We start from the raw sequence: 25198 nt of genomic DNA, 5'->3' as shown, positions 1-25198 counted from the left end.
CCTGCTAGGTCTGGGAAATGGCGAGAACAATTTGGGGGCTCTTGTGGCAATGAAGTGTCGGGGGGGGGGGGGAGGCACCAGTCTCCCCAGGTCCTTACACTCTCTCTTCCTGCAGATGCAAATGAGGACAATTTGGTCCCAAGAAGAGAATTCTGGTGGGTATTTTTGTTCCAACTGGATCAGAATTAACAAAACTAAGCTCATTCTGGTTTTCCTTATCCATATGTGCCCATCCATCATCTCTACAAAAGGAGGAGCAGTGGCATGATCTTCCCAAATGAAGGCTCATCTGAATGTGTGGTAGCCGTGGGAGCAGAAAGGAAAGAACAGCTATGAGATGTTGTTAAAGCAGAAACAGAATTCGGTGACTGATTGACTATGTGGGGAGGAAGTCAAAGGCTGAGTGTAATTTCAACATTAGGTGAGTGGGAGATGGCAATATGACTAAAAGAAATCAGGGAAGGCAAGTTTGTTTTTTGTTTTTGAAACCTTTACCTTCTCTCTTTTAGAAACAATACAAAGTATTGGTTCTAAGGCAGGGCAGTAAAAGCTAGGGAATGGGGATTAAATGACTCATGTGGGGTCCACAGCCAGGAAGTGTCTGAGGCCAAATTTGAACCCAGGACCTCTGGGCCTGGTTCCTCATGCCAGGAATGCTCTCCCTCCTCAATTCTGCCTGGCTTTAAGTCCCAACTAAAATTCCATCTTCTTCAAGAAGCTTTTCCCAATCCCTCTGAATTCTAGTGCCTTCCATGTTAAAATGTCTACTTCTCCTGTATAGAACTTGTTTTGTACATATTTGTTTGCATGTTTTCTCCCATTACCATTGTGAGCTCCTTGAGGGTAGGGACTGTTTTCTGCTTTTTACCCCCAGCCCTTAGCACAGTGGCTAGTATATAGTAGGTGCTTAATAAATGTTTATTGACTGATTCTCCCTCACTTCTCCAACAGATGCAGGCCCTCATCACCACATGCTTTGGATTAAGACAGCCACCTACTAGTTGGCCTCCTTCCTCCACACTCTTCCTATTTGTCTATATCCTCAGCTGCCAAAAAGATACTGCGTCATTCCCCTCCAAATTCCAATCCCTCCCTGTTATACCCAGGATCAATACTTTTAGAACCTGGCCCTTAGCTTTCCAGTTGCATTTCTTCAAACATCTCCATCTCTCCTATTGCCCCCTTTTCACCAGGCATTACCCATATCTTGGATTCCTGGTTCCCCACAAATCTCACCCCCTGAAATCCTCCTCTCCCTCCCACCCAATTGCTTTCCTTTAAGGTTACCTTCACTTACCTGTATATATCTTCTATGAATCTACATCATTGTTTGCACATTGTGTCCCCCACTAGAATGTGAGCTTTTGAGGAGCAGAGACAAAGTTTTTGGCTTTCTTTGTATCCCTAACACTAAGCACCAGGCCTAGAACATATAAATGCCTAACAAATGCTTGCTGACTGGCTTGACTGTTAATCTTGAAAAAATACTTGCACAATAATTTAAATAAAATTTAAGCAATATTTAATACATAGGACACAACAAACTCCTTTTAAAGAGTTCAACATGAAGTAAATGACATGATATAAAAATAATATGGATTCAAATCCCAATGTAAACTTTTATGGGCATATCACTGTCTCAAAACTCTTTCCTTATCTGCTGCGTAATTAGAATTTTGCTCCCCAGAACTCCAAATCCCAGCTTCCCATGTTCCTTTTCACATTTTGTACTACATAGGGAAGATAAGTTGTGTGTGGCTCTGCCCCCTCTCGCTCTTTTCCCAGGAATGTGGTTTGTGGAGTTTGGGTGCCAGGCAGAATTTTACTCACGTGGCTTTTATTCAGGCTTCATACCTTTGTTTTTTTTTCTTCTACTTCAAGTGATTACTAATAAATCTTATAAAATATAATGCTTGGAGTTATTGGATATGAATTTAAATCTTCCATTGTAAAATGGGCTTAATAATGTTTGCATTACCTATGTGTATAAGATTGTTCTGAGGAAAGTTCCATGAAAACCTCAAAGTATTAATGCATAAATGAATGAAAGTTTTAAAAGTTAATACAATCACAGGCAGCAGCAAGAAAGAAGCAATATCCAAGACCTATATGATTAACTGTCTTGCTGTAGTCATTCCACATCCAATATATTATGTCCAGTTCTGGGCACTACCCATTAGCAGGCTTTTAGAGAATCAGGATGGTAAATGGCACAGGAGGATCAATTGAAGGAACTGAGGATGTTTAGTCTGTACATGAAAAAGTTAAAAGGGGACATGATAGCTGTCCAATTATTTGATGGGCTGTCAAGTGGATGAGATTAGACTTGTTCCATTTGGGCAGACAGCAGAATTAGGTGCAAAGTGGATGAGAAGGGCAGATTTCACTTAGATTTAAGGAAAAGTTTCTTCTCAGGGTTCCAGTGAAATTTGCTGCCTTGGGGAAGTAGTGGGTTCCCTCAATAGAGGTCTTCATGAAATGACTGGAGGACCATTTAAATAAGCTTATTTAATCAGTACTAAATCCAGGTAAAAGTACTACAGCCTCCTTTTCAACCCTTCATATTAGTCACAAGTGTATATTTCATGGAAGCCTTTGTCAGATGTTTAGCTGAAATTCAGAATCATTAGCTCCATTTCACTGTCTTACCACTGCTTGTCACCTTATTTAAAAAGAAATGAGGTTACCGAATGTTTAAAGAGGCCTTGCAGTGGGAACCCTATCCAAAATTTAGTTCCACTAATTCCTCCTCTGTTGGATTATATTGTCCTCTTGATACCCTAATCCTGGAGATGGTCTACTTTACTTCTAAAAGGAAGACATCTCAGACTATGAAAAATAAATGTAATTCCTACCACAGCTTTAAAAAAAAAAAAAAAGAGGCCTTGGCCTCAGGAGGCCATCCCATTCAGTTCATACCTGAGTAAAAACCCCTTCTAAAACATGACTTATACCCATACCATTTGACCCAGAGATCCCACTTGCTAATCACATAACATATAAGCATATAAGTAGTTTCAAGTTTTATTCTTTGCTTAATTTTTTCTCCTAAGGAATAAATTACTAGGTGAGGGTAGGGGGAAGTGAAAGTGATATAAAAAAACAAGATTTTTTTCAGGGAAGGAAAAGGTGAATGTATAGCCTGAAGATTTAACAAGGAGGAAAAGTCAGGGAAGGGTATTTAGCTGTCTTCAAGTAACTGAAGCACTGCCATGTAGAAGAATTAGACTTGTTAAAGGGTATTAAATGCGTGCAGTGGGTGGAAGTGGAAGCAGATTTCAAATGTAGAGAAAGGCTTGCTGATCACAGTAGCTTTCTGAAAACGGAATGGACCACTTCAAAAAGAAGTGAGTCGTAGCTTCACTGGAGGTTTTGAAGTAAAGGCAGATGATCATTTGTCAGGGTGGTTAGAAGAGTTTCTTTCTCGCTCAGAAGTTGAACTAGAAAACATTTGAGGTCCTTTTCACCATTCTAAGTCAATAATTACAAAAAATTGTTTTGCTCTCTCTCTTTGCCTGCAATGAGAACACGTCATTGGAAGGTGGAGTATAGGTGCAAGGGAGTTCCATAAACAAGCTAACAAGGTTCTAATGAAACCATAAAATTTTATTTGAGTTTTACACATCAGCCTCTTAGACTTAGAACACACTGGCTCTCAGTTGAATGGTGTCAGGTTGGCTCAAAGATGCTAGTTTTTTTATCCAGTGGTCCACAATTGGTGAATTTTCCATTTCACACTGGGAGCACAGGCTAGCCCAATCTCTTTTTTGGAAACATTTTCAGACTTCAAAGATGACCAAATCACTTCTATGTAGGGAACATTGGAAAATAAGTGTTTTTTACATAGTCATAAGACTGGGCTTCCAACAAAATAACAAAGTCACACTACACTATGATTCAGAGAAATTGAGAAACCATCCAGTTTTCTTGTCCTGCTCTCCTGCTCAGAAGTCTTCCCTATTTAACTACTAAATTGTGGGAACCAAGTTTCATCTTTCATAATGATGTACAGCTGAGAGGAATAGTTTTAGCTTTGAACTAGAGGGAGCAAGTAGGATGAGCTATCAAGAGAACTACATTATTATCCTCTCAGTCTAAACTTGCTTTAAAAATGGTTCACACCTTTCTTGAATGAGAGTAATAAATGTTTGGGTTTAAATGACCTGCAGCAGGTGTAAAAGAATATAATGGAGAGCAAATAATTTCAACAAGTCTTTATCACCTGTATTGAGAGAATTCTCCCAGATAAGATCAAAGAAAATTCTCAAGTTATTCATCTGATTCCACTGGAGAGAATGCCAGTTCTTAGAGGGTGATGCATCTTCTGCTAAGGCACTGTAATCACCCCTTTCTTCCCCTTTACCCCAGCCCACTCCCCATATATACATACAAGTCCCTGTAGCTTGATGACTGACCCTAGACCAGCTAGGGTGGATGTAATACAATGTAAAAGTAAAGTTTGAAGAATATGATACTGCAAAGAATACTGGAGACAAAAGTATGAAATAAATCGGGAGAAAAATTGAGATACTAATTTACCTAGTGTACTTGGCCACACTAGCCAAGCTGGTGGCAGTTATAAAGTTCATGGAAAAACCTAAAGATGCTGATTGAGACTGGAGGCTCAGACAGAAAAAGAGTAGAAACTAGTCAAACAACTTCTGTGGTTAGAATTCAAAGGACACCTAACACAGTGTGATTAGATTGCTTCAAGGAGAACAATTCTGATTTGAATCTGTGGAGTGGGCCTGAGAACCTGAAAGAAAAAAAATTTAGATTTCTTAAAAACCACAGGCGCTAAAATATTTAAAGTCTTAAACTAGAGAGCAGTAGTTGGTCCATTCTCCCATCGCTAAAACTATAATATGATCATAAGAGTGATGGATAAAAGGTTAGAGGTGGCATCAGCTATCTTGAAAGGAAATGAAAGAAGGAAATTTGATAAGAGATGGATTAATATTTTAAACTGGAAAAATGAACATGAATTTGTGTTCAATTTAATTTACCCCATCAGCATAGTTTCTCTTACTTAGTCCTATATCAATGAAATTATTCATCTTTTAAATTATTAAAGAACATGACTCCAAGATTCCCCTCAAATTAGTAAAAAGAATCAATAAACATTTAAATTGACTGCCTACATTTTCTGTATAGGAGCAGACACAGTGGGGAAAACATGGAAATAGAAGGGACTAAGTTCTGAATCCCAGATCAGTTAAAAATAGAAATACCCTGGGTGAGGAGTGTGGGGAATAACACTGGAAAGGAAACAAAGATAAGTAGTGGGGGGAAACCAGAATTGTTTGGATCATAGCATGTTAGCTGGAAAATACCTTGAAATAACCCAAGCAATTGCCAGTATGTGACAGATGAGAATAGAGCTTCCTACTTTTTAAATAACACCATAGGTACCTAGAATATCACTAGATTTTTCATATTCAATTATGTTATTTTATTCTTTTCTAATGGTAAAACCCAGGAGTTAAAGGACGGAAAGTACATAGGAAATCACTACTTTCTAGACCCCCATTTCCAAGCTCTGCCCAAGTAAACTGGAATCACATTAATTTTTCCTGTTCAATTTTGCCCATCACCTTAGAAATAAAAACAGATCTTGGGTTCTGCAAATGAACAGAACTGCTCTAGATTGTAGTTCTTTTAGGTTGAAGTTTTTTCCTGGCCCAGAGTTAGTAAGTATGAGAATGTGGGCAGGGACAAGCTGTAAGGTAAATTTACTTAGGTTAGTACTACCTTGCAGTTTTTGTTTTCTCTTTGTTTACCATCGTTTACAGGGCTGAAATCACTAAAGTAATTAAATATGAGATGATACAACTGTAAGAAACTACAAAAATCATCTAAACTTTTATTCCAGATCAAGAAGAGAAATCTAGAGTCTGGTGTCACAACTATAAAGAATCCTACTACTTCAAGACCACAAAGCTGGCCAATTGATTGTGAAACTCTTTAATAAATTTTCCATCTTTTTTTCTGGCATTATACCTCTTTAGGGTTTATTTGCATCTTGCTGCATTTGTTAGCAAGAACCCCAAAGACAAGGCTCACCTTTGAAAGGAGGATTATAAACGTGGAAAGGGGTTTGGAAAGCACCTCCTTTCCACTACAACTACTTTACCTAGATGATCTCAGTGAATCCCTATCATCATGCTTTGGTTGCAATAGGGCTTTTAAAATAATGGAATCTTGAAGCATACTTCAGAGAGAACAGAGATCATTGTACTTAAAAACCCAGAAGCAAGAAAGAGTTTTTGGGTGGATGGCATGCCTCATTAAACCAGACTGTGGCAAATAAGACTGAAGATCCAGAGCCTAAAAGTTGGATATGTGGCCAGAGTTCTGAGTGTTTGCTAATGCAAACAGGCACAAATCCCAAGCTCAACAATCAAAGACTGTTCCTTTTTATATAATAATATTGTGACAGCCAATGGATGACCTCTTTCTTCTTAAAAAAGTTAGAACTTGGAAGTTTGGCTAAGAAATCACAGGATCACTATGCTGATAGGATAAGAAATGACAAGAGAACATGCATATTAAATTTTTCCTTGAGTCTGAATTCAGAGTGAAGCATACTATTTCCCCCCATTTTGGTGGTCTTTTTTGGGGGGAGGGGTCTTTTTCCACATGTCAAATATGGAAATATGCTTTGCATGATATCAAATGTACAACCTATATCAAATCTCAGTAGGGGAGGAGAGGAAGGAGAAAATTTAAAACTCAAAATTTTAGAAAACTAATGTTAAAAGTTGTCTTTATATGTAATTGGGGGGGGGGGGGAGGTAAAATACTGAAAAAATCTTTCCTTGAACAAATTGAGCAATAATGAGTAATTAAATCCCTCTTAACTACCTTAGTTCAAAAAAGCACTGGCGCAAATTCCTGTAATTTCAAGCCCCATGCATATCCATTTCTGACTGGCAAATGGGAGAAAACACTTCCCAAATGTCTCTATCACATAAAACATACACAGGGGTGAAATTTACAAAATAGGTGGGTCTTCTATAATATCTATTTTCAGAGAAATAATATCACAACACAAATACTTCCCCAAGTTAGTTATTTTGGAAACCCATTCCAAGAGCAAGTAGAGCCAACTCTCATGAGGAGCCAAGACATGTTCTGGTACAAACATTTCCTCATTCTTAAAGCTACACATTTGCTGTGTCCAAGCTCCATTGTTTTACGTGGGATCATTTTCCACAAACAAAAAACGAACCAGATTCTCAAATCTCCAAAGTTAATGATATTCATGTAGGTTTTAAGTGGGTTTTTGTTTTTTTTTGGTATGCAGAACACATCTGAAAATCAAAATGTCTGTATCTGTCCAAAAATTCAAAGTCCGTTTTCTTCTTTCACATGAATTCATCTGAATCATTGCCATCCTGTGAAAAGAATCATTAAACCATTACAATAGCCTTGAAAATGAAGACTTCCAAATTTTCGAGTTCCACAATTTAAAAAAATATATTTTTTACCATCCACATGCTCCTACAGGTCTTGGTTATTCATAGACAGTTAAACAACCGTCCCTCTATCAGCTGCAAATTATTGAAACTGGGATAGGAGCTATTTTCTAAGGCGGCAAAAAAGGTCAGATGACTAAGTGAATATGTTATGCTCCAAGATTTCAAAGGATATACCTAGTTTAGCACTAGAGAAAATGTACATGAGGGATTTTTTAAATCAAACATAAGAGAACTTATTCCAAATGAGTGTCATGCCTTCTCAAAAATATATTTTGACAGCTAGGTAGATTATGGGATTTGGAGTCAGAAAGACGAGAGTTCAAATCCTGCCTCAGACACTTACTAACCATGTAACCCTGGCCATTTAACCTTGTCTAAGCCTCAATTTCCCAATGTATAAAATGGAGATAACAGTAGCACATAGCTCATTGAATTGTTGTAAAGACCAAAGAAGATGACATATAAAGTGCTTTTTAAAGTTTAACTTACTATAAATATTAGCTATTGTTACTGTTATAGTGGTCTCAGAATATTCCTAGAATTCCTCTTTGGAAATTCCCTTTAAGGACAGAAATATTATATGTGCTTTTGAATATCACTCTAGCTACATATTTTTACTATGGGGAGCTTTGTTTCATTTCTCTGAAATATCCAAATCATTAGTAACCAAGTCTGATGAATCTAGAAAATTATTTGATGTGGGGAATATTATTTTTTGGTTAAAAAATGAGGTATCTCTATACAATAGTGATATTGATTTTCTTGCGTGTGACTCACAAACAAGCTCCAAAGGTAATTCCCAAAACAGAGTTCTAAAAACAGTTTAAGCAAATGAAAAAACCATTGGGATAATGCCAGATTCTTCTAGGCTGACAATTTTGGAGGTGATGATACACATTGTGTTTGGTCAAATTCTAGTCTCTCAGAAACTCAGTCCTATTTATTTTATGTACACGGTTCTTCCTTCCCTTTCTGTCTTAAAGCCTTTCTCTTCAAACTGTTTCACTATAGGACTGATCAGGAAAGGGAAAGAGGACAAAAGCTAAAAAACTCAATCATTTTGAGGCTTCTGGGAAATTTGTACAATATTGGACAAAGTAAAGAACACTGAGAAGTTTGGTGTTCACCTTAGATTTTAGCCTATGGTCCCCTACAATCAGGTACAGTTAGTCAAATCACAGGAAAACTATGTCTTGTCAAACTCCAGTCATATAAACACAAAGGGCATAACAATACAGGTGTTAGTTTAACATCTAGGCACAGAGAGAAACTGTAGCCTTTCTCTGAGAAACTACCAAAAGAAGTTAGATTTTCTATTGTTCATTCAAATGCCAAACTGAAATAAAAAGTGTCATAAAGGCTGAAGAGATCTTTAAAGGCAGTCACTGAAATCTTTTTTTATGTAAATTTCAAACAAATTAATGATTTAAAATCTTAAATTCAAGAGATCTAATTGATGACAGTGAAAACTTCTTAGTCTAAATCCTATAATTGGGGCTCAGTAATGACTTTTAAATACTCAAATTATTGGTTTCACTCCTCAATATTTTTATTTAGCTCAGTAAATATTTCACTATACCAACTGGGTTTGTTGCTATTGCTGTTGTTTTTACCATCTATTTATGAGATGAGGCATGGAGTTGGGGATGGGAAGAGCAAAATAATTCCTTGTGCCCATACAATTTGGGACAGTAATTAATTTGGTTCAGTTCTTCCTTGGAAACCTGAACCAGATTCAAACCTGTTACAAAAGATCAAGCTTGGCAACCCCTGAAAAGGAGGAAGCACAAGAGAAGCACGAGGATGGGAAGTGGGGTGGACAAGGAGGGGAACTGAAGGGAACATAGAAATAAGGATCAAGAGGATTAGAAAACCCTTACTCTGTGAACTTAATTTTTTAGTGGAGAGATTTTAAACATCTGTCACTAATCAGATGGTATTTGTGCACACATATTAAAAAGTGCAAGATTAACTCTAGCACAATGACCAAAAAGTTTTAATTCACTTATGCTTGGCATGGAAATATTTAAGGTCACAACACAAGCTGAGAGCCAGATTCTGATGAAATTCATCCGGAAATATTCTTTATACAACAAATAATAGAGAGCTTTTTTAAACAATGTTGACTTTGGACTTGGGATGTACCAAACTTTTCAGCAGAGTTTCAAGAATTCCAAGCAAAGGGTCCCCAAAGTGATAAATATGTATTACTTGTTGATATGGATATTTTGTAGAAAAGTGACACCAGGGGCATGCATAGAACCTTAACTAGGAGTTTGAATATCACTTCTTTAAAGGTGTGAAACTGACTTCTCTGAGTCACCAATCAGTGCTTCACTAACAGTATAAATGAGACTATTGGGCTTATTGATCTTTTAGAATTAACAGGGTCTCAAATATTTTCCATAAAATGGCTCTAATATTATAGTCAATGGTCTAAAACATGTATAAATTGTAGGGTTCCAAACAGAAACAAATCATGAAAGTATTAAAGATGCATTCAAAAGCTGACTCTTATGAGCAAAGTACTCATGTACTAAATACCAAATAAAATTACTAAAACATTTGTAATAATCTTACAAATACATCCTCTCTTTATGAGCATTAATTTCAATGTTTTGCAAAGGACATTAATTATTAAATGGCCCCACCTCTACAAGTTTTAAAAGAAGTCCTGAGAAAAGCAATTTTATGTGATTCTTAAAGGCTGTGATAAAAATTATAGATGATATATTTTATAGAATGTTTGCCTCACAGTATATGAGAGTAAACATATTAAATATAAATATTATGCTCTTCATCTTACAGAGACCGAGGTTCAGATAAATAAACAAAAATAATCCAAATAATGGCACTAATTAATGACAGAAGTGGGATTCACAGCCAGTTTTGCTGACTTTAGGTTCCCTGCCCTTTCAAGCAGCTAACCTCCTTAATCAAAAATGCCATGATTACCACATTAAGAGTACAAAGCATGCTTTCTTCTGTTATGTTTGGAACTTGTGAATCAGAGTTAAAAACCTCTACTGGATAACACATGAATGTGAGCACTAATATTGCTACTGACTCTTTTTAGTTTCAATGAAAATTTTGTTTCTGACTCTATTTCTAGCTAGAATAGGCTGCCACCAGGGTATAAAAAGAAATAAAAAAAGATAAATAATAAACACTCTTCAGTGACCAAGGCAAGAAAGGGCAGAAGAAAAATAAATAGAAGAGGACAAAAAGATCATTAACGGTGGAAAAAGTATACTGATCTCTTGACATTCACAATAATTTCATTTTTAAATATCCCAGGAGGTAAAAAGATTAAAAGTGAGGGTCAAGGGTAACAGACTTCAGTCCTAGTGGACAACAGATGCCAACTAGGCTAACAGAAGAATATAAAACAGGAATATCACCAATAACAATTCAATTCATCCTAAATGAATTGTTTTAAACCAAACTCATGTAAAAACATGATACTAAAACAAACAAAATTAGAAATATACCTGATTTGAAGACATATTTTCAGACTTCATTAGTGAAGAATAACTCCTAGAAGAGAAAAGATATTTCAAATAGTGTTAGGGTTTTTCTGGAGAAAGGGGATATGATGTTTATCCCTTGAGATTCCAAGCAAACCTGCAGTGGGGTCTAGAATTCCAGTTCAGGGCATTCTGTGCTGAAGCAGCCTGATCTGTGTGGGCCCAGAGTGAAGCCAGGAGTCCCAACTAGGGCCTGTGGTGAGGACATAGATTCCAGGTTGGCATAGTTGGTGGACTCAAAGATGGGCCCCCCGAGCCTCTCAACAAAGCCTCAAGGACAGAGCAATCTACTGTGTGTGTGACCTGATCAAGTCCAGAGTGAGACCAAAGGCCTACACCCAAGTCTGAAGTGAGAATTTCAGTCATCAGCAGTCTCAAGGGTTAACTGAATCAGCAGTGGGAGATGGCCCTCAGAGCTCCTGGCCCTAGGGCCATCATACCATCTTAGAAGAACTGAAACCAAAAGAAACCCAGAAATAAAGTATCAAGGAAGGACTGAATCTTAAGACAGGTACCCTAACATCCAAGAGAATACAGCCTAAATATAAAAAAGGTTAGAAAAATGAACGGATGACAAAAAAAAAGCACCTAAATATAGAGAATTTTATGGAGACAAAAAGCAAGACATAGACACAGAAGGGAACAGTGAAAGTAAAACTAACACATGCAAAGTCCAAAAGAAAAATATGAATTGGACATATATTCTGGAAAAACTCAAAAAATATTTCAAAAAGCAATTAAGGGAGACAGAGGGAAAATGGAGAAGAGAAATGAAAGCAAAGCAAGCAGAAATGGGCAAAATGAAAAAAGAGGCTCAAAAGCATTCCTTATAATCATTCCTTAATGAAGAAAATCATTCCCTAAAATTTAGAATTCAGTAACTAGAAGCTAATGATGTCATGAGACATCAAGAAACAATAAAACAAAATCAAAAGAATGAAAAAAAACAACAGAAGAAAACATGAAATATCTCACTGAGAAAATAACTGAACTGGAAGATAAAAGCCAGAAGGCACAATTTAAGAATTATTAGACTACCTGAAAGCCATGATCAAAAAAAATCTTGGACATCATAATACAAAAAATTATCAAAGGAAACTGCCCAGATATTCTTTTTTTTTAACCTTACCTTCCATCTTGGAATCAGTATTGTGTATTGGTTCAAAGGCAGAAGAGCAATAAGGGCTAGGCAATGGGGATTAAATGACTTGCCCAGGGTAACACAACTGGGAAGAGTATGAGGCCAAATTTGAACCCAGGACCTCCTGTCAAGGCCTGGCTCTCAATTCACTTAGCTACCCAGCTGCCCCCTGCCCAGATATTCTTGAATAAGAAAATAAAATAGAAATTGAAAGAATCCAGAGATCATCTCCAGAAAAAAATCCTCAAATGACAACCTCCAGAAATACAATAGCTAAATTCAAGAACACTCTAGCCAAGGAGAAATACTTCAAGCAGCCAGAAAGAAACAATTCAAATACTATGTAGCTACAATCAGGATCACATAGGACTTAGTGGCTTCCACATTAAAAATTGGAAGGCATGGAATATGATATTCAAGAAAGAGAAATATCTAGGTTTACAACCCAGAGTCACTTAGCCAGCAAAACTAAGTATATACTTTCAGAGGGAAAAATGGTCAATTCAATAAGACAGAATATTTCCAGACATTCCTGAGGAAAAAACCAGGTCCAAACAAAAAATTTGAAGTCCAAATATGAGACCCAAGAGAAGCCTAAAAAGGTAAATAAGAAAGAGAAAATTTAAGGGATTCAAGGAAAGAGGATATCTGCAATTCTTAAACATTATTCTTTGTAGTAGAGCAGATAAAAGGACTATACTTAGAGGGTGGGGAAGTAAGCTGATTATGATGATATGATATAAAAAAAAATTAAGGGGTAAAAAAAGGATTGCACTGAGAGAAAAGGGAAGGGAGAGATAGAATAAGGTATATTATCTTTTTAATTTTTTTTTAATTTAAGTTAATTTATTTAGTCAATTTAGAACATTATACCTTGGTTACAAGAATTATATTATTTCCCTCTCTCCCCTCCCCCCACCCTTCCCGCAGCAGACGTGCAATCTCATTGAGTATTACATGTGTCCTTGATCGAAACCTATTTCCATGTTGTTGGTGTTTGCATTAGGATCCTCATTTAGAGTCTACATCCCCAACCACATCCCCTCGGCCCATGTACTGAAGCAGTTGTTTTTTCTTCTGTGTTTCTACTCCCACAGTTTTTCCTCTGAATGTGGATAGTGTTTTTTCTCATAGATCGCTCTAAGTTGTTTGGATACTGCTGCCACTAATGGAGAAGTCCATTACATTCAATTGTACCACAGTGTATTGGTCTCTGTGTACAATATTCTCCTGGTTCTGCTCCTTTCGCTCTGCATCAATTCCTAGAGGTCATTCCAGGTCACATGGAATTCCTCCACTTTATTATTCCTTTGAGCACAATAGTATTCCATCACCAACATATACTACAATTTGTTCAGCCATTCCCCAATTGAAAGAAATCCCCTTGTTTTCCAATTTTTTGCCACCACAGAGCGCAGTTATGAATATTCTTGTTCAAGTCTTTTTCCTTACTATCTCTTTGGGGTACAAACCCAGCAGTGATATGACTGGATCAAAGGGTAGGCAGTCTTTTAGCAGGAATAGGGTAAATTATATAACGTAAAGAGGCATGAAAAACTATTACAGTGGAGGTGAGGGTGGTGATGGGCAATGCTTAAACTTTACTCTCATAGTAACTGGCTCAGAGAGAGAAAAACAACCATACTCAGTGGAGTATAGAACTATATCTTACCCTACAGAGAAATAGGAGAATAAGAGAAGGAAGGGGGTAGAGAACATGGGGGGTGAGAAAAAGCAAAACACTGATGAGGAAGAACAGAGGAAAAGGAAACAGAGCAGAATCAAAAGAGGAAAATTAAGATGGAGGGCAATATACAGTTAGTAACCATAACTGAATGTGAATGGGATCAATTTTGGAGATAAAACTCTACACATGAAAAATAAAGAATAAATAATTATGTGGTTCTGACTATAAGTGTTAGAAAGAAATGGAACTTGAGACAAATTTAAAGGAATGGAGAGGATTTTATCCTGGCAGAGCTATGAGGAGACATGTAAGGAGTACAGTGGACTGAGAACTGGAATAAGGAAGACTCACTACAGACACTTACTAACATTATAACTCTGGGCAAGTCATTTAATCTATTTCCTCATCTGTAAAATGAGAGAGGTGTTGTATATGACCTCAAAGGTCCCTTTCAATTCTAGACCAATATTTTTAGATGCAGAGGAAAAAAAAAAGAGAAGTATAGAAACAGAAAATTAGCACAATATGTGGAGAATATTAGGAAGATCAAAGCTCATGAGAGAGAAGAATAGAAAACAAGTCTGTATAATAAAACTTGAGAGGCTTTAAGTTTTAAGAGATAATCCTTAGTTTATAGATAAAGAAAAGTTTGAAGAAAATGAAGAACTAAAACAAAGACAGGGAAATGAAGTAGAGAAGTCAAAGTATGTCAAAGTAAGTCAAAATATGAAGTGCTAATCAAGACACCATATCTAGAGCTGGAAAGCATGGAGCTGTCATGAACCACTACTGCAGAGCTATACATTATCTTCCTGATTCAAGTGACTCAAGAACACATGTAAAACCCAGTGGAATTGTGCGTCAGCTACAGGAAGAGGTGGGAGGAGGGGAGGGAGGGAAAGAATATGATTCTTGTAACCAAGGAATAATGTTCTAAATTGACTAAATATTAAAAAAAAAATCAAGTGACCCAAGAAAAAAAGAGGGATAAAAACAAAACCCTACAACAACAACAGCCAACTGTAAGGAGGATCAAAAGGTTTAGGGTCAACACCAGGGCATCAGAAGTTCATCTGAGGAATAAGTCAGGGAAGGGCTAAAAGGTATCTAAGAAATCATCTCGAACAGAAGGGTCAAATTTGTACCCAATAGTCCAGAAAGAGAAATGTTACTGGCAAATATTTGACAAAATAAAATTTTAAAATTCACATAGCAATAATAATGTTAATTTAAAGTTTTGTCTATTTCTGTTTGAGTTGGACAACACAGATCTAGTCTAAACCCTTTATTTTATCATGGAGAAAACTGGAAATCAATCTCTGAAGTAAGCCTCACAGTTCCAACTCACCTAAGTTCATCCATTTCCTTCTTCTTCTTCAATTCTTCTTTCTCTTTCCTCTTCATTTCTTGGATCTGGGCTTTCTTCTCATTCCTTTCCTCTCGGTCTCGGCATTCCTTCTCTGCTGCTAGGTCTGGGAACCGCTCCAATTTGGTCTTTTCTAATCGGTTCAGAATCTCATTTACTTTCTTCTCTACTGTTACAATTTTCACCTTTGTGAGGGGAAATTGGGGAGGGGAATAAGAGAAAAACTTTTTTATTCCTTGGAATAAAATATTCTTCTGCTTAAAGGTGGCTGAGGGAGAAGGGACAAAGGAAATGTCAAAGAAGCCATCCAGAGAGTCCTCAGTTACTGTATATGGGATCAGTCCCAGTTATTTCCTTTTTTAAACATAATCAACCCTCAAAACATTGTACTATAGTAACAGCAATATTGTGGAATGATCATATGTTGATTTGGCTACTCTAAGCATTATAATGATCCAGGACAATTCTAAGGGACTTATGACAAATACTACTATCCACCTCCAGAGAAAGAATTGTTGGGGTTGGGAATCCTGATCAAAGCATACAATTTTTCCTTTTATCTGGGTTTTTATTTTGGAGTTTGGTTTTATATGATTATTCTCTCTCAAAAATGATCAATATGGAAATATGTTTACACTTCTAACTCAGTTCAAATTGCTTCCCAGCTCCAGGAAGGGGAAGGAAATGGAGGAAGGTAGACAATTTGATCTAAATCATTTCAGAAAACTTATGTGGAAATTTGTTATTACATGTAATTGGCAAAATAAAATATTTTTATAATGAAATAAATAAAAGATAAAAACATTGTGCTTGTATAACTGAAATGGTAAACTGAGTACAGGTGTCCCTTCCACATTGTGACTTTCAATATATTGTGGGTCAACATAAGGAAATTAAATGGAATTTTGGGGGAGTTTTGCAGAAGCTGTAGATGACACATGAAGGCCAGAAGATGACACAGAAAAAGTTTTGAAACTCAGAAATGCAAAAAATATATTTATGGCATTGTATAATACTGATATATTGACTATACTCAATCCAAGTTTTATAAAAAGGTACTACAAATACCTCATAAAAATAAAGAAAAACTTCAGACTTTTTCTCCAGTAGAGAAAGGGGCAAAAAATTTTACTAAGATTTATCAGATCACAAAGGTGCTATGCCCTTAACTCCCCCTGATATGGAAGGGATACCTGTACTGTATTTATAAAAAAACTCATTTCCTTCCAAATATGGATAAGAAATACTTACATCCTTTTGCCTGTGAAATCCTATCTGTCCCACATCCATGTCTGCTGTTTTCTTCAGGTTAGACCATGGCGTATATACCACATTAACATTGTTCATCTTGCAGCCTGATAAGAAAAAATGTTCGCCATTGTACACAGAGACTAATACACTGTGGTATAATCGAACGTAATGGACTTCTCCATTAGTGGCGGTGTAATGTCCCTGAACAACTTGCAGTGATCCAGGAGAAAAAAACACCATTCATAAGCAAAGGATAAACTATGGGAGTGGAAACACCGAGAAAAAGCAACTGCCTGAATACAGAGGTTGAGGGGACATGACAGAGGATAGACTCTAAATGAACACTCTAATGCAAATACTATCAACAAAGCAATGGGTTCAAATCAAGAAAACATCTAATGCCCAGTGGACTTACGCGTCGGCTATGGGGGGTGGGGGGGAGGAGGAAAAGAAAATGATCTATGTCTTTAACGAATAATGCTTGGAAATGATCAAATAAAATATATATTAAAAAAAAAAGAAAAAATGTTCGCGTAAAGCAAGAGAAGACTGGGTAATACTTTCCCCTCAAACGTCCCATCAACAATCACAAGACCACAAAAACAAAGCTAATCACAATTAAACTAAATATCAAATTAACAAAATGTTGTCATTCAGGGTTTTTTTAATTACTCACAAAATATTAACAACTGATGCATTAACACACAAACCAATGTAGAACAGCAGAAAGAGCACCAGGGCAAGAAATAAGAAAACCTGGATTTTGGTCTTGTTTCTGTTCTGTGTGACCTTAGGCAAATTAACCTCTCTGGTCCTTAGGTTTCTTTGTGTGTAAAATGATGTAAAATGATAAGAAAAAGTTGGACACAGAGATCTCTTAAGTCCTTGCCTATTCTAATCTTATGATGTACTTTTATAACTCCACACTAGCCAGTTCTGATGTACTGAAAGCTCCATGAAGTAGAGTTCTGACAAAAGATATTCTCTCTACTTTCCTGTTCCTTTTGGAAAAAAAAAACTACAACCAGAGGAAAAAGAATATGAAGAGCAAATTCCCAAATCCTTCCATTGGAAAAGTCTTGGGAAGCATAAGGGAAAAGAATGGCAACAGTTTGTGGGGCTGCAGGAGAGTAGAACATGTAAGTCTATGGGTCACTGGAGTGAGAAATAGATTCTTAGGTGATATCCTTGCCTCTGCAGTAGGAGACATGCTATGGGGATAAGATGTGGGTTCATTAACTTTCTAAGCAAATGTGAACATGGCACCTAACCTCTCTGGGCTTCAGTTTGGTCCTCTGTAAATGAAAGGTTTGGATTAAAAATTATCCTAGTTATGAATTTTTATCGTCAATGCTTGCTCATAAGCACTGCTTTGATTCTGCCACACTGTTTCTAATAGGAAAGGAGAAGAGGGAGGTATAGAGAAAGAAGTGAATAAAAAAGGGATTCTGTATGTTGGAAACCTGAGTTAGGGATTCCATACAATGGTAGAGGGAAAGTAAGGTATGAATGGTTTCCTTCCCTTTGTGCAATTGGAATCTGAATCCCAGAACTACAATTCCCAGCACCCCACTCTCCTTCTAACATTACGTGTTGACATAGGCAGAATATAAATTTTGTGTAGCCCCTTCTTTCGCTCTCTCTTTGTGTAGTAGCATGCAGTGGAAGTGAGGTGAAGGAGAGTCGAGAGAACTTGTTCACATGGTTTTAATTGTGTTAGATAATTCGTTTTTTTATTCCTTCTACTTCCTTTTTATTCCTTCTACTTCAACTGATTATCAGTAAACTCTATAAAATATAATTCTTGGAGTGTTATGTTAATTTAAATCTTACAACTTCTCTCTAGATACTAGAACCAAGCAAAAGGTGATACAGGACTGCAGAGGACTAAAAAGAACACAGAGTTCCCATGACTTTTACCAGTCAAAACTTCAGTCAGTGAATATGAATAGGAAGAAGAGAAAGAAATGAGAATAAAAGTGAAGGGAATGAGAAATATTTTTTAAACTGGCAAATTTCATTAGAATCCTGTTTCTTACCTACAAAAAGATTACATGCCCTAAAACAAGAAAAGGAATTTGCCAATTTGGAAAACATAAAACTAGAGACTTTACAAAGCTATTAAGAATAAGGCTGTATAGTATTTTTTTTAAAAGAACATCTGACTTTTAGCCATCAGATTTATAAATTTGGAAAAGTCTCTTAGGTTCCTATGGCCATGATTTTCTCATCTATAAAAGAAGCCAAGACTACATGACTTTTAGAAAAAATTCCTCACATAAAATCTTATTTTAAATTATACTTTATTTTCTTGAAATATAGATTGTACTAGAAAATGTAGAGAGAGCCTAAGTGATAAAAATGAATACAGTACCAGACCTGAAGTCAGGAAGACTCATCTTCCTGAATTCAAATCTGGCCTGACCCTGGGCAAGTCACAAATGAGCTAGAAAAGGAAATGGCAAACCACTCCAGTATCTTTACCAAGAAAACTCTAAATGGGGTCATTGAAAATCAACAACAAAGACAATGTAGGCTGTATATTCCAGGTCTCTTTCAACAGAAAGCCTAACACCTAAAAAACCTCATTTCTTCTACTAAGGAGAAAAGTATCTCTTGATGACACCTCCTAAATAAAACAAAAGGAGTTGTAAGAGATAGACAAATTCATCTGCAGAACCCAATACCATTCTCTGACACTGGCTACATAACCCTTCTTCTCTCCAATCCCTATTTTCAACCCAAGCTATATTCCCTGCCCACACCAAATCTTGCTTTTACTCTCAAAAACTCCTAAGGCAACTCCATATTAAACTTAATATCTGTTCCATCTAAGCCTCTTTCATACCTATTGCTTAATTCTGTCATTCTCTACTCAACTCCTGCTTTACTTCTTAGTGCCTAGTTAATCTCAGAATGCATTAACCTGAAACTCTTTTCTTCACCTCCTAAATTGTCAAGAGGCTATCGCTAGAACATATCATGCCCTGACAAAGCAATAGATGATCAACTGATTTGCCCCCCCCCCCAATTCAAAAGAAAGGTGGGGAAGGGAGTTCATGTGCTTAAAAAGGGCAAGGAAAAGAAAGTAATGAATCTGATGACCAAATGACAAGCCCATAAATAAATGTTTCTCATACTGAGCTGATAATATTAACTTAATGTACAAAAACCTTTTAGAGGCAGACTTTAAAAAGCCTAAGGTAGGTAATCTTACTTTGAAGGTAAGAAAAATAAAGAAGTGGGATAAATTAAGATGGAAATTAAAAACATCCTGTTTTGTAAGAAAAAAAAAACACAAATGCTTTTTATGTAGCAAAGCCATCATCTGATATAAAAGGTAAACTAAAAAAGGCATGCTCCATCATTATGCATTTTAAAAAGAAAGAGAAATATTTTAGGATACATAAGACACTACAAATTCTGAAAATGCTTCAGGCAAAGATTACCTTGAATACTATTAGCCTTCACAAGGTGTGCACAGTCCATCAGCACTTCCTTTGGAATGTCTTCTATCCTTTCCCCCTAAAACACAAGCATAACCTAAATGGATGATTTTATTTTAATGTAGATCAAAATCTAAGCATATACAAGGGTATCTACTAGGTGCTATTTCAATGAGAGGATAATTCTAATTTTATAGCACAGCACAAAAAAACAAATTTGGCAAGAGCCAAAGGAAGTTTATCTCCTTATATCCAATTTAATTAATTAGAATATTATTTTAAGTAAATTAGCTGCAGAAGTATGAATAAAATGTGATGCTTCTCATTGGAAAAAGAACATTGGATCATAGATTTGGAAGTGGAAAGAACTTTAGGTCATCTACACCAATTCCCTCATTTTACAGATGGGGAAACTGAGACCCTATAAAGTATCAGAAACAGGATTCAAACCTCGTGACTCCAAACTAAGGACTCTTTCCATTGGATTAAAAATATTTTTTTTAAAGGAATTGGTTCCAACTACCTTGTGTAGTCGAAGATACACATGAGCTGAAGACAGTTTGTCCACATGAAACCTACAAAAGAGGAAAATCATTTTTATTTAACAGAAGGCTTAGGACCAGCATAAGTCATGAGGACTGAAAGACCAGTTGGTGTAGTGGAAGATAAAACTGAGTAGACACAGCAAAACCATACTATAAGGAAGTAACCCAAGTTCTTCAAGATAGTTTCCAAAACATTATCCATATGACCCAAGTATATATTGTTCCACTGCCCTTCTTTTAAGGAATCTATTAGTTACAGAATTCACTAATTTATCTAAAGTTTCATTCATCAACCTGTTTACTTCTCCAAGCTATATGTAATCTCTTGAGGATAATGAGTTTTACTGTTAACTTTTCCATGAAGTAAAGATTTACTGCTCTCAATTTCAAGTTTCAGCACCACTAGATTCTGAAATCATATCAGTATCTATAGCCAACCATTTGCCGATTCTGATTATATCCCTTTTTCATTTTATTTTTCCAAACTGAAGAACCTCCTGTCTTTCCTAAGAAACCTTCTAAAACACAGGACATGTTCCAAGGGGCAGATACTCCATGATTTTGTACAAAGATGAGATTCCACAGCTATAATCCAGTACCATGCTTACTGATATTTGGCATCCAAGAAGCAGCAGAAGAGCAATGAGTGAAGAATGTATAATGATACCACGTTCCCTCTAGTGAGTCATCTTGCTGGGGACTGCTACGGAGTCACAAGCATGAAAGACTGGAACATTATCAAAGCAGGGATAATGAACATTTATTGTAAGCAGCACACAAGATTTACAGCTCTTCTCAAGAGAAACAATCTATCCTCCCCAAACCTCCCCAGAATGTGAACAGGGGAGTTAACCCATTCTCAGGATTTCTTGGAACTGTTTATGCAGCCTTGAACTGAGATTACTATGTTTTACTCAGCAGGAATAGTATGTCACAAACACCTGGAAAGAGGAACTCTATTCCCATGAGGTCATGGAAGGTTCACTACATCATCTCTCAGGAACTCTCATTTTATCATATTCTTCCAAAATTTTCATATACTACTTTTCAGCCTATTCACAGAGGGTAGCATGAACTTTTCTCATTAATAAACATTCTTCATAACAATTCACAACTGAAGAAAACTAAGTATTGTCTACATAAACTCAGAAATTTCACTGTGTACTTCCCTTTCATGGTCCAGACACTGATCCTTAATGATTACCACTATAAACTATTCTGCACCACAAAAAGGGACTTTTTCTTTCCTGTTTACAACTCAACCCTTTTGGGGGGAGTTTTAGTTTTTATTTTTCAAACGTTATTTAAACATTCTTTTTTTTTACATTTGAGTTCTAAATTCTCTACCTCTCTCCAACACCTTCCCCACCCATTGAGAAGCCAAAGTATATCACTTATACATGTAAAATCATGCAAAATATATTCCCATATTAGCCACTGTTTTCTAAAAAAGGCAAGAAAAATAAAGTGAAATTATTCTTCAGTTTGTACTCAAGAGTTCATGAGCTCTAACTTCAAATAACATTTTTCATCATAAGTCCTTCAAATTATCTTTAATAATTGCATTGATCAGAGTACCTAAGTTTTTAATAATAGATTATCATTACAATATTGCTGTTAAATGGGTATAATAACTCCTGGTTCTACTCACTTCATTAGCATATCAATTCATATGGATCTCATGTTTTTCTGAAATCATCCCCCTCATCATTTCTTTACAGTATTCCATCACAATCATATATCACAGCCACTCCCCAACTGATGGGTGTCCCCTCAATTTCCAATTCTTTGTCACACAAAAATCTGGCCTCAGACATTTCCTAGCTATGTGACCCTGGGCAAGTCACTTAACCCCGAATGTCTAGTCCTTACCACTCTTCTGCCTTGGAACAAATACATAGTATTGATTCTCAGACAGAAGGTAAGGGTTTAAAAAAAAAAGAATGGCTTGTTTTTACAAATTTGACTCAGATCCCTATATATTTAATGAGGTCTTTATTAAAGAAACTTGCTATAAAATTTTTATTACTTTGCTGTCTCTAGAAAAATGTAATTTCCCAGATCATCTTTTTTAATTAGGTCTACTTTTGCCTGAAATCATGATGGCTATTCCTGCCTTTTTTACTTCAGCTGACACATAACGGATTCTGCTCTGGCCCCTTATTTTAACTCTGTGTTTCTGTTTCGAGTGTTTCCAATAAACAACATATTTTTGGATTCTGGTGATTAAAAAAAAAAACTTCTCTCATAGTATCAGTTCTAAAACAGAAGACAGGCAAGGTCTAGGCAATCAGGATTAAGTGACTTTTACCTAGGGTTGGTTATAAGGCTGGGAATTATCTGAGGCCAGATTTGACTCCAAGTTCTCTGAACTCCAGGCCTAGACATTCTATCCATTCTGCTACTTAACTGTTCCAGGATCCTGATTTTGTATCTATTCTATTATCCACTTCTATTTTATGAGTGAGTTTATCACATTCTGTTATGATTATTAACTGTTTATTTCCTTCTATTCTATTTTCTTCTATTTCTCTTTCTCTCTATACTGTATCTCCTCAAAATTCTGTTTTGTCTCTAACCACTGTTTTCTCTTTCCCTTATCCCCTTCCCTGCCTACATTCAATATATATTCTTCCCTCACTGAACCAATGAGTGAAGTTCAAGTATTGTTGCCTGCCACTCTCTTCCATTTTCCCCTCCACTGTAAAATCACCTCCTCCCCATTATTTCTTCTCCCATGGTATCTCTCTTTCTCATCCTTTCATTTTTTTTAGTTCACCCCAATATAATCAACTCATACAATGTTTCTATCTGTGACTTTTTTAACTGCCCTAAATATAATAAAGTTCATGTATCATCTTTCCCTATAGGAATATAAAGTTTTATTAATTACTTTATCCCTTTCATAATTTTGTATTCAACTCTAATGTTTTCATTAGGAATGTTTGGGAATTCTCTATTTCATTAAATACCTATTTTTTCCCCTGAAGGATTATACTCAATTTTGCTGGAGAGATAATACTTGGTTGTAATCTTAGTTTCTTTTGCTTCTGAATTATATTACCATATCATCACTTCTTTAACAAGGAAGCTATTAAATTTTGTGATCCAGACCATAGCTCCATGATATCTGAATGGCTTCTTTATAGCTACTTGCAATATTTTCTCCTTGACTTGGGAGCTCTAGAATTTGGCTATAATACTCCTAGCACTTCTCATTTTGGGTTCTCTTCCAGGAGGTGATGGTGAATTCTTTCGATTTCTATTTTACCCTGTGGATTTAAGATGTTGGGACAATATTCTTTTTATAATTTCTTGAAATTTTCTAGAATTTTTCTCTAATTATGGCTTTCAATTAGGCCAATAATTCTTAAATCACCTCTCCTTGATCTATTTTCCAGATCAGTTGCTTTTCTGAAAGATATTTCATATTTCCTTCTTTTTTTTATTCTTTTGACTTTGTTGTTTCTTGAAGTCTCATGGATTCATTAGTTTCCAATTGCCCAATTCTAATTTTTAAGAAATTATTTTCTTCAATGAGCTTTTGTATCTCTTTTTTTACTTGTCTTATTCTACTTTTTAAGGAATTCTATTTCCCAGTTAGCAATTGATGAATAGGTTAAAATTTTTTCAGGATTTTTGATTTAATCCTTTCTCTTTTTTGTTCTCCTTTTTTACCATTTTGTCAATTCTTGTTTTGGGGGTGTCTGTTTTTCCTCCATTTTTTATGCCTCTTTAAGCTATTAATGCTCTTTCATAATTTTCTTCCATTACTCACTTCTTTTTCCTCTACCATTATCTCTTTACTTTTCCAGGAATTTTTATTGGGCTTGTGTCCAATTGACATTTTTTTCTTTGAGTCTTTGCTTATAGCTGTTTTCACAATGTTCTTGTCTAAGTTTGTGTCTTAATCTTTTCCATCACCATAGTTGGTTTCTATGATCAAGTTCTTTTTTGGGTATTTGTTCATTTTTCCAGTTTATTTCTTAACGCTGAACTTTATGTTAAAGTTGGGCTTTTCTCTGAGGGTAGAGAGGCACTGTCAGAAGTTCCAGGCTTTTTTCACACTGCTGTTTTCAAAGCTAGTGCTGGGGAGTATGTAAGTCTGCTTCCAAGATAATGCCATCCAGGGACAGGTGTGGTCACTGTTCTCCTGGTCTGTGCTCTGGTTTTTACCTCAGAAGGGCTTTTGCTTCCAAGCACTAATGTGCCTCTTTGCCCTGAAACCATGAATATAGCTTCTGAATCCCTTGCGTCCAATCCACAAGACTCCTCTCTTCCCTAGAACTGCAACTCAGAACTAACCCAATATAACCAAAAGAGTTGCCTTGCCAATTGGAACCTGATCTGAGGCCCCGTGGTCTCTTTCTGACAAGTTATTCCAAACTGATACTCTCTCTGGGTTGATAGCTCCCAAAACTGCTTATTGCCACTGTTCCCTCCTCCAAGACCCACTGCCAGTGCTACTGCTGGATGTACTTCAGGATAACTTCAGTCCAATGTCACAGATTTTTTCCTACTGACTTTTTAAGTTACTTTGGGCTAGAAAAATGTCTCACTCTGACCTTTTGTTGGCTGTCACACAAGAATTCAATTTTGTATGTTATTTTAAAGTTGTTTGGAAGGGAAAACTGGACAAATTCACTTGTTTGGTGCCTCAACTCTGTCATATTGACTCCACCCTAAATCAATATACCGTTGTAATCACATTATACCAATTTCTGAAGTGCTACACTTGGGAGTAGGGAGACCTG

At 36.2% G+C, this 25198-nt stretch overlaps 1 protein-coding gene across 9 annotated transcripts in view; it reads right to left on the bottom strand.

The window, feature by feature from the left end:
• Positions 1 to 3585: 3585 nt before the first annotated feature.
• CCDC25 (coiled-coil domain containing 25) overlaps positions 3586 to 25198 on the bottom strand; it is a 49801-nt gene continuing 28188 nt past the window's right edge. For 6 of the 9 annotated variants that reach the window (XM_007475908.3, XM_056813088.1, XM_056813086.1 and 3 more), the window contains 6 exons: positions 20423 to 20474; positions 19903 to 19978; positions 16454 to 16557; positions 15185 to 15387; positions 10973 to 11018; positions 3586 to 4756 (listed from right to left, as the gene is read on the bottom strand). In XM_007475908.3, the coding sequence (XP_007475970.1) occupies positions 4700 to 4756; positions 10973 to 11018; positions 15185 to 15387; positions 16454 to 16557; positions 19903 to 19978; positions 20423 to 20474 (538 nt within the window). In that variant the 3' untranslated portion in view covers positions 3586 to 4699. Of the gene's footprint in view, positions 7398 to 10972; positions 11019 to 15184; positions 15388 to 16453; positions 16558 to 19902; positions 19979 to 20422; positions 20475 to 25198 lie in introns of all 9 variants that reach the window. The other 3 variants (XM_056813084.1, XM_056813089.1, XM_007475907.3) reach the window with 1 other exon arrangement.

The sequence above is a fragment of the Monodelphis domestica genome, chromosome 1, assembly GCF_027887165.1.
Source record: "Monodelphis domestica isolate mMonDom1 chromosome 1, mMonDom1.pri, whole genome shotgun sequence".
Classification (NCBI taxonomy): Eukaryota; Metazoa; Chordata; class Mammalia; order Didelphimorphia; family Didelphidae; genus Monodelphis; species Monodelphis domestica.
Note: the sequence above shows the minus strand (reverse complement) of the source record. Positions and strands in the feature narration are given on the sequence as shown.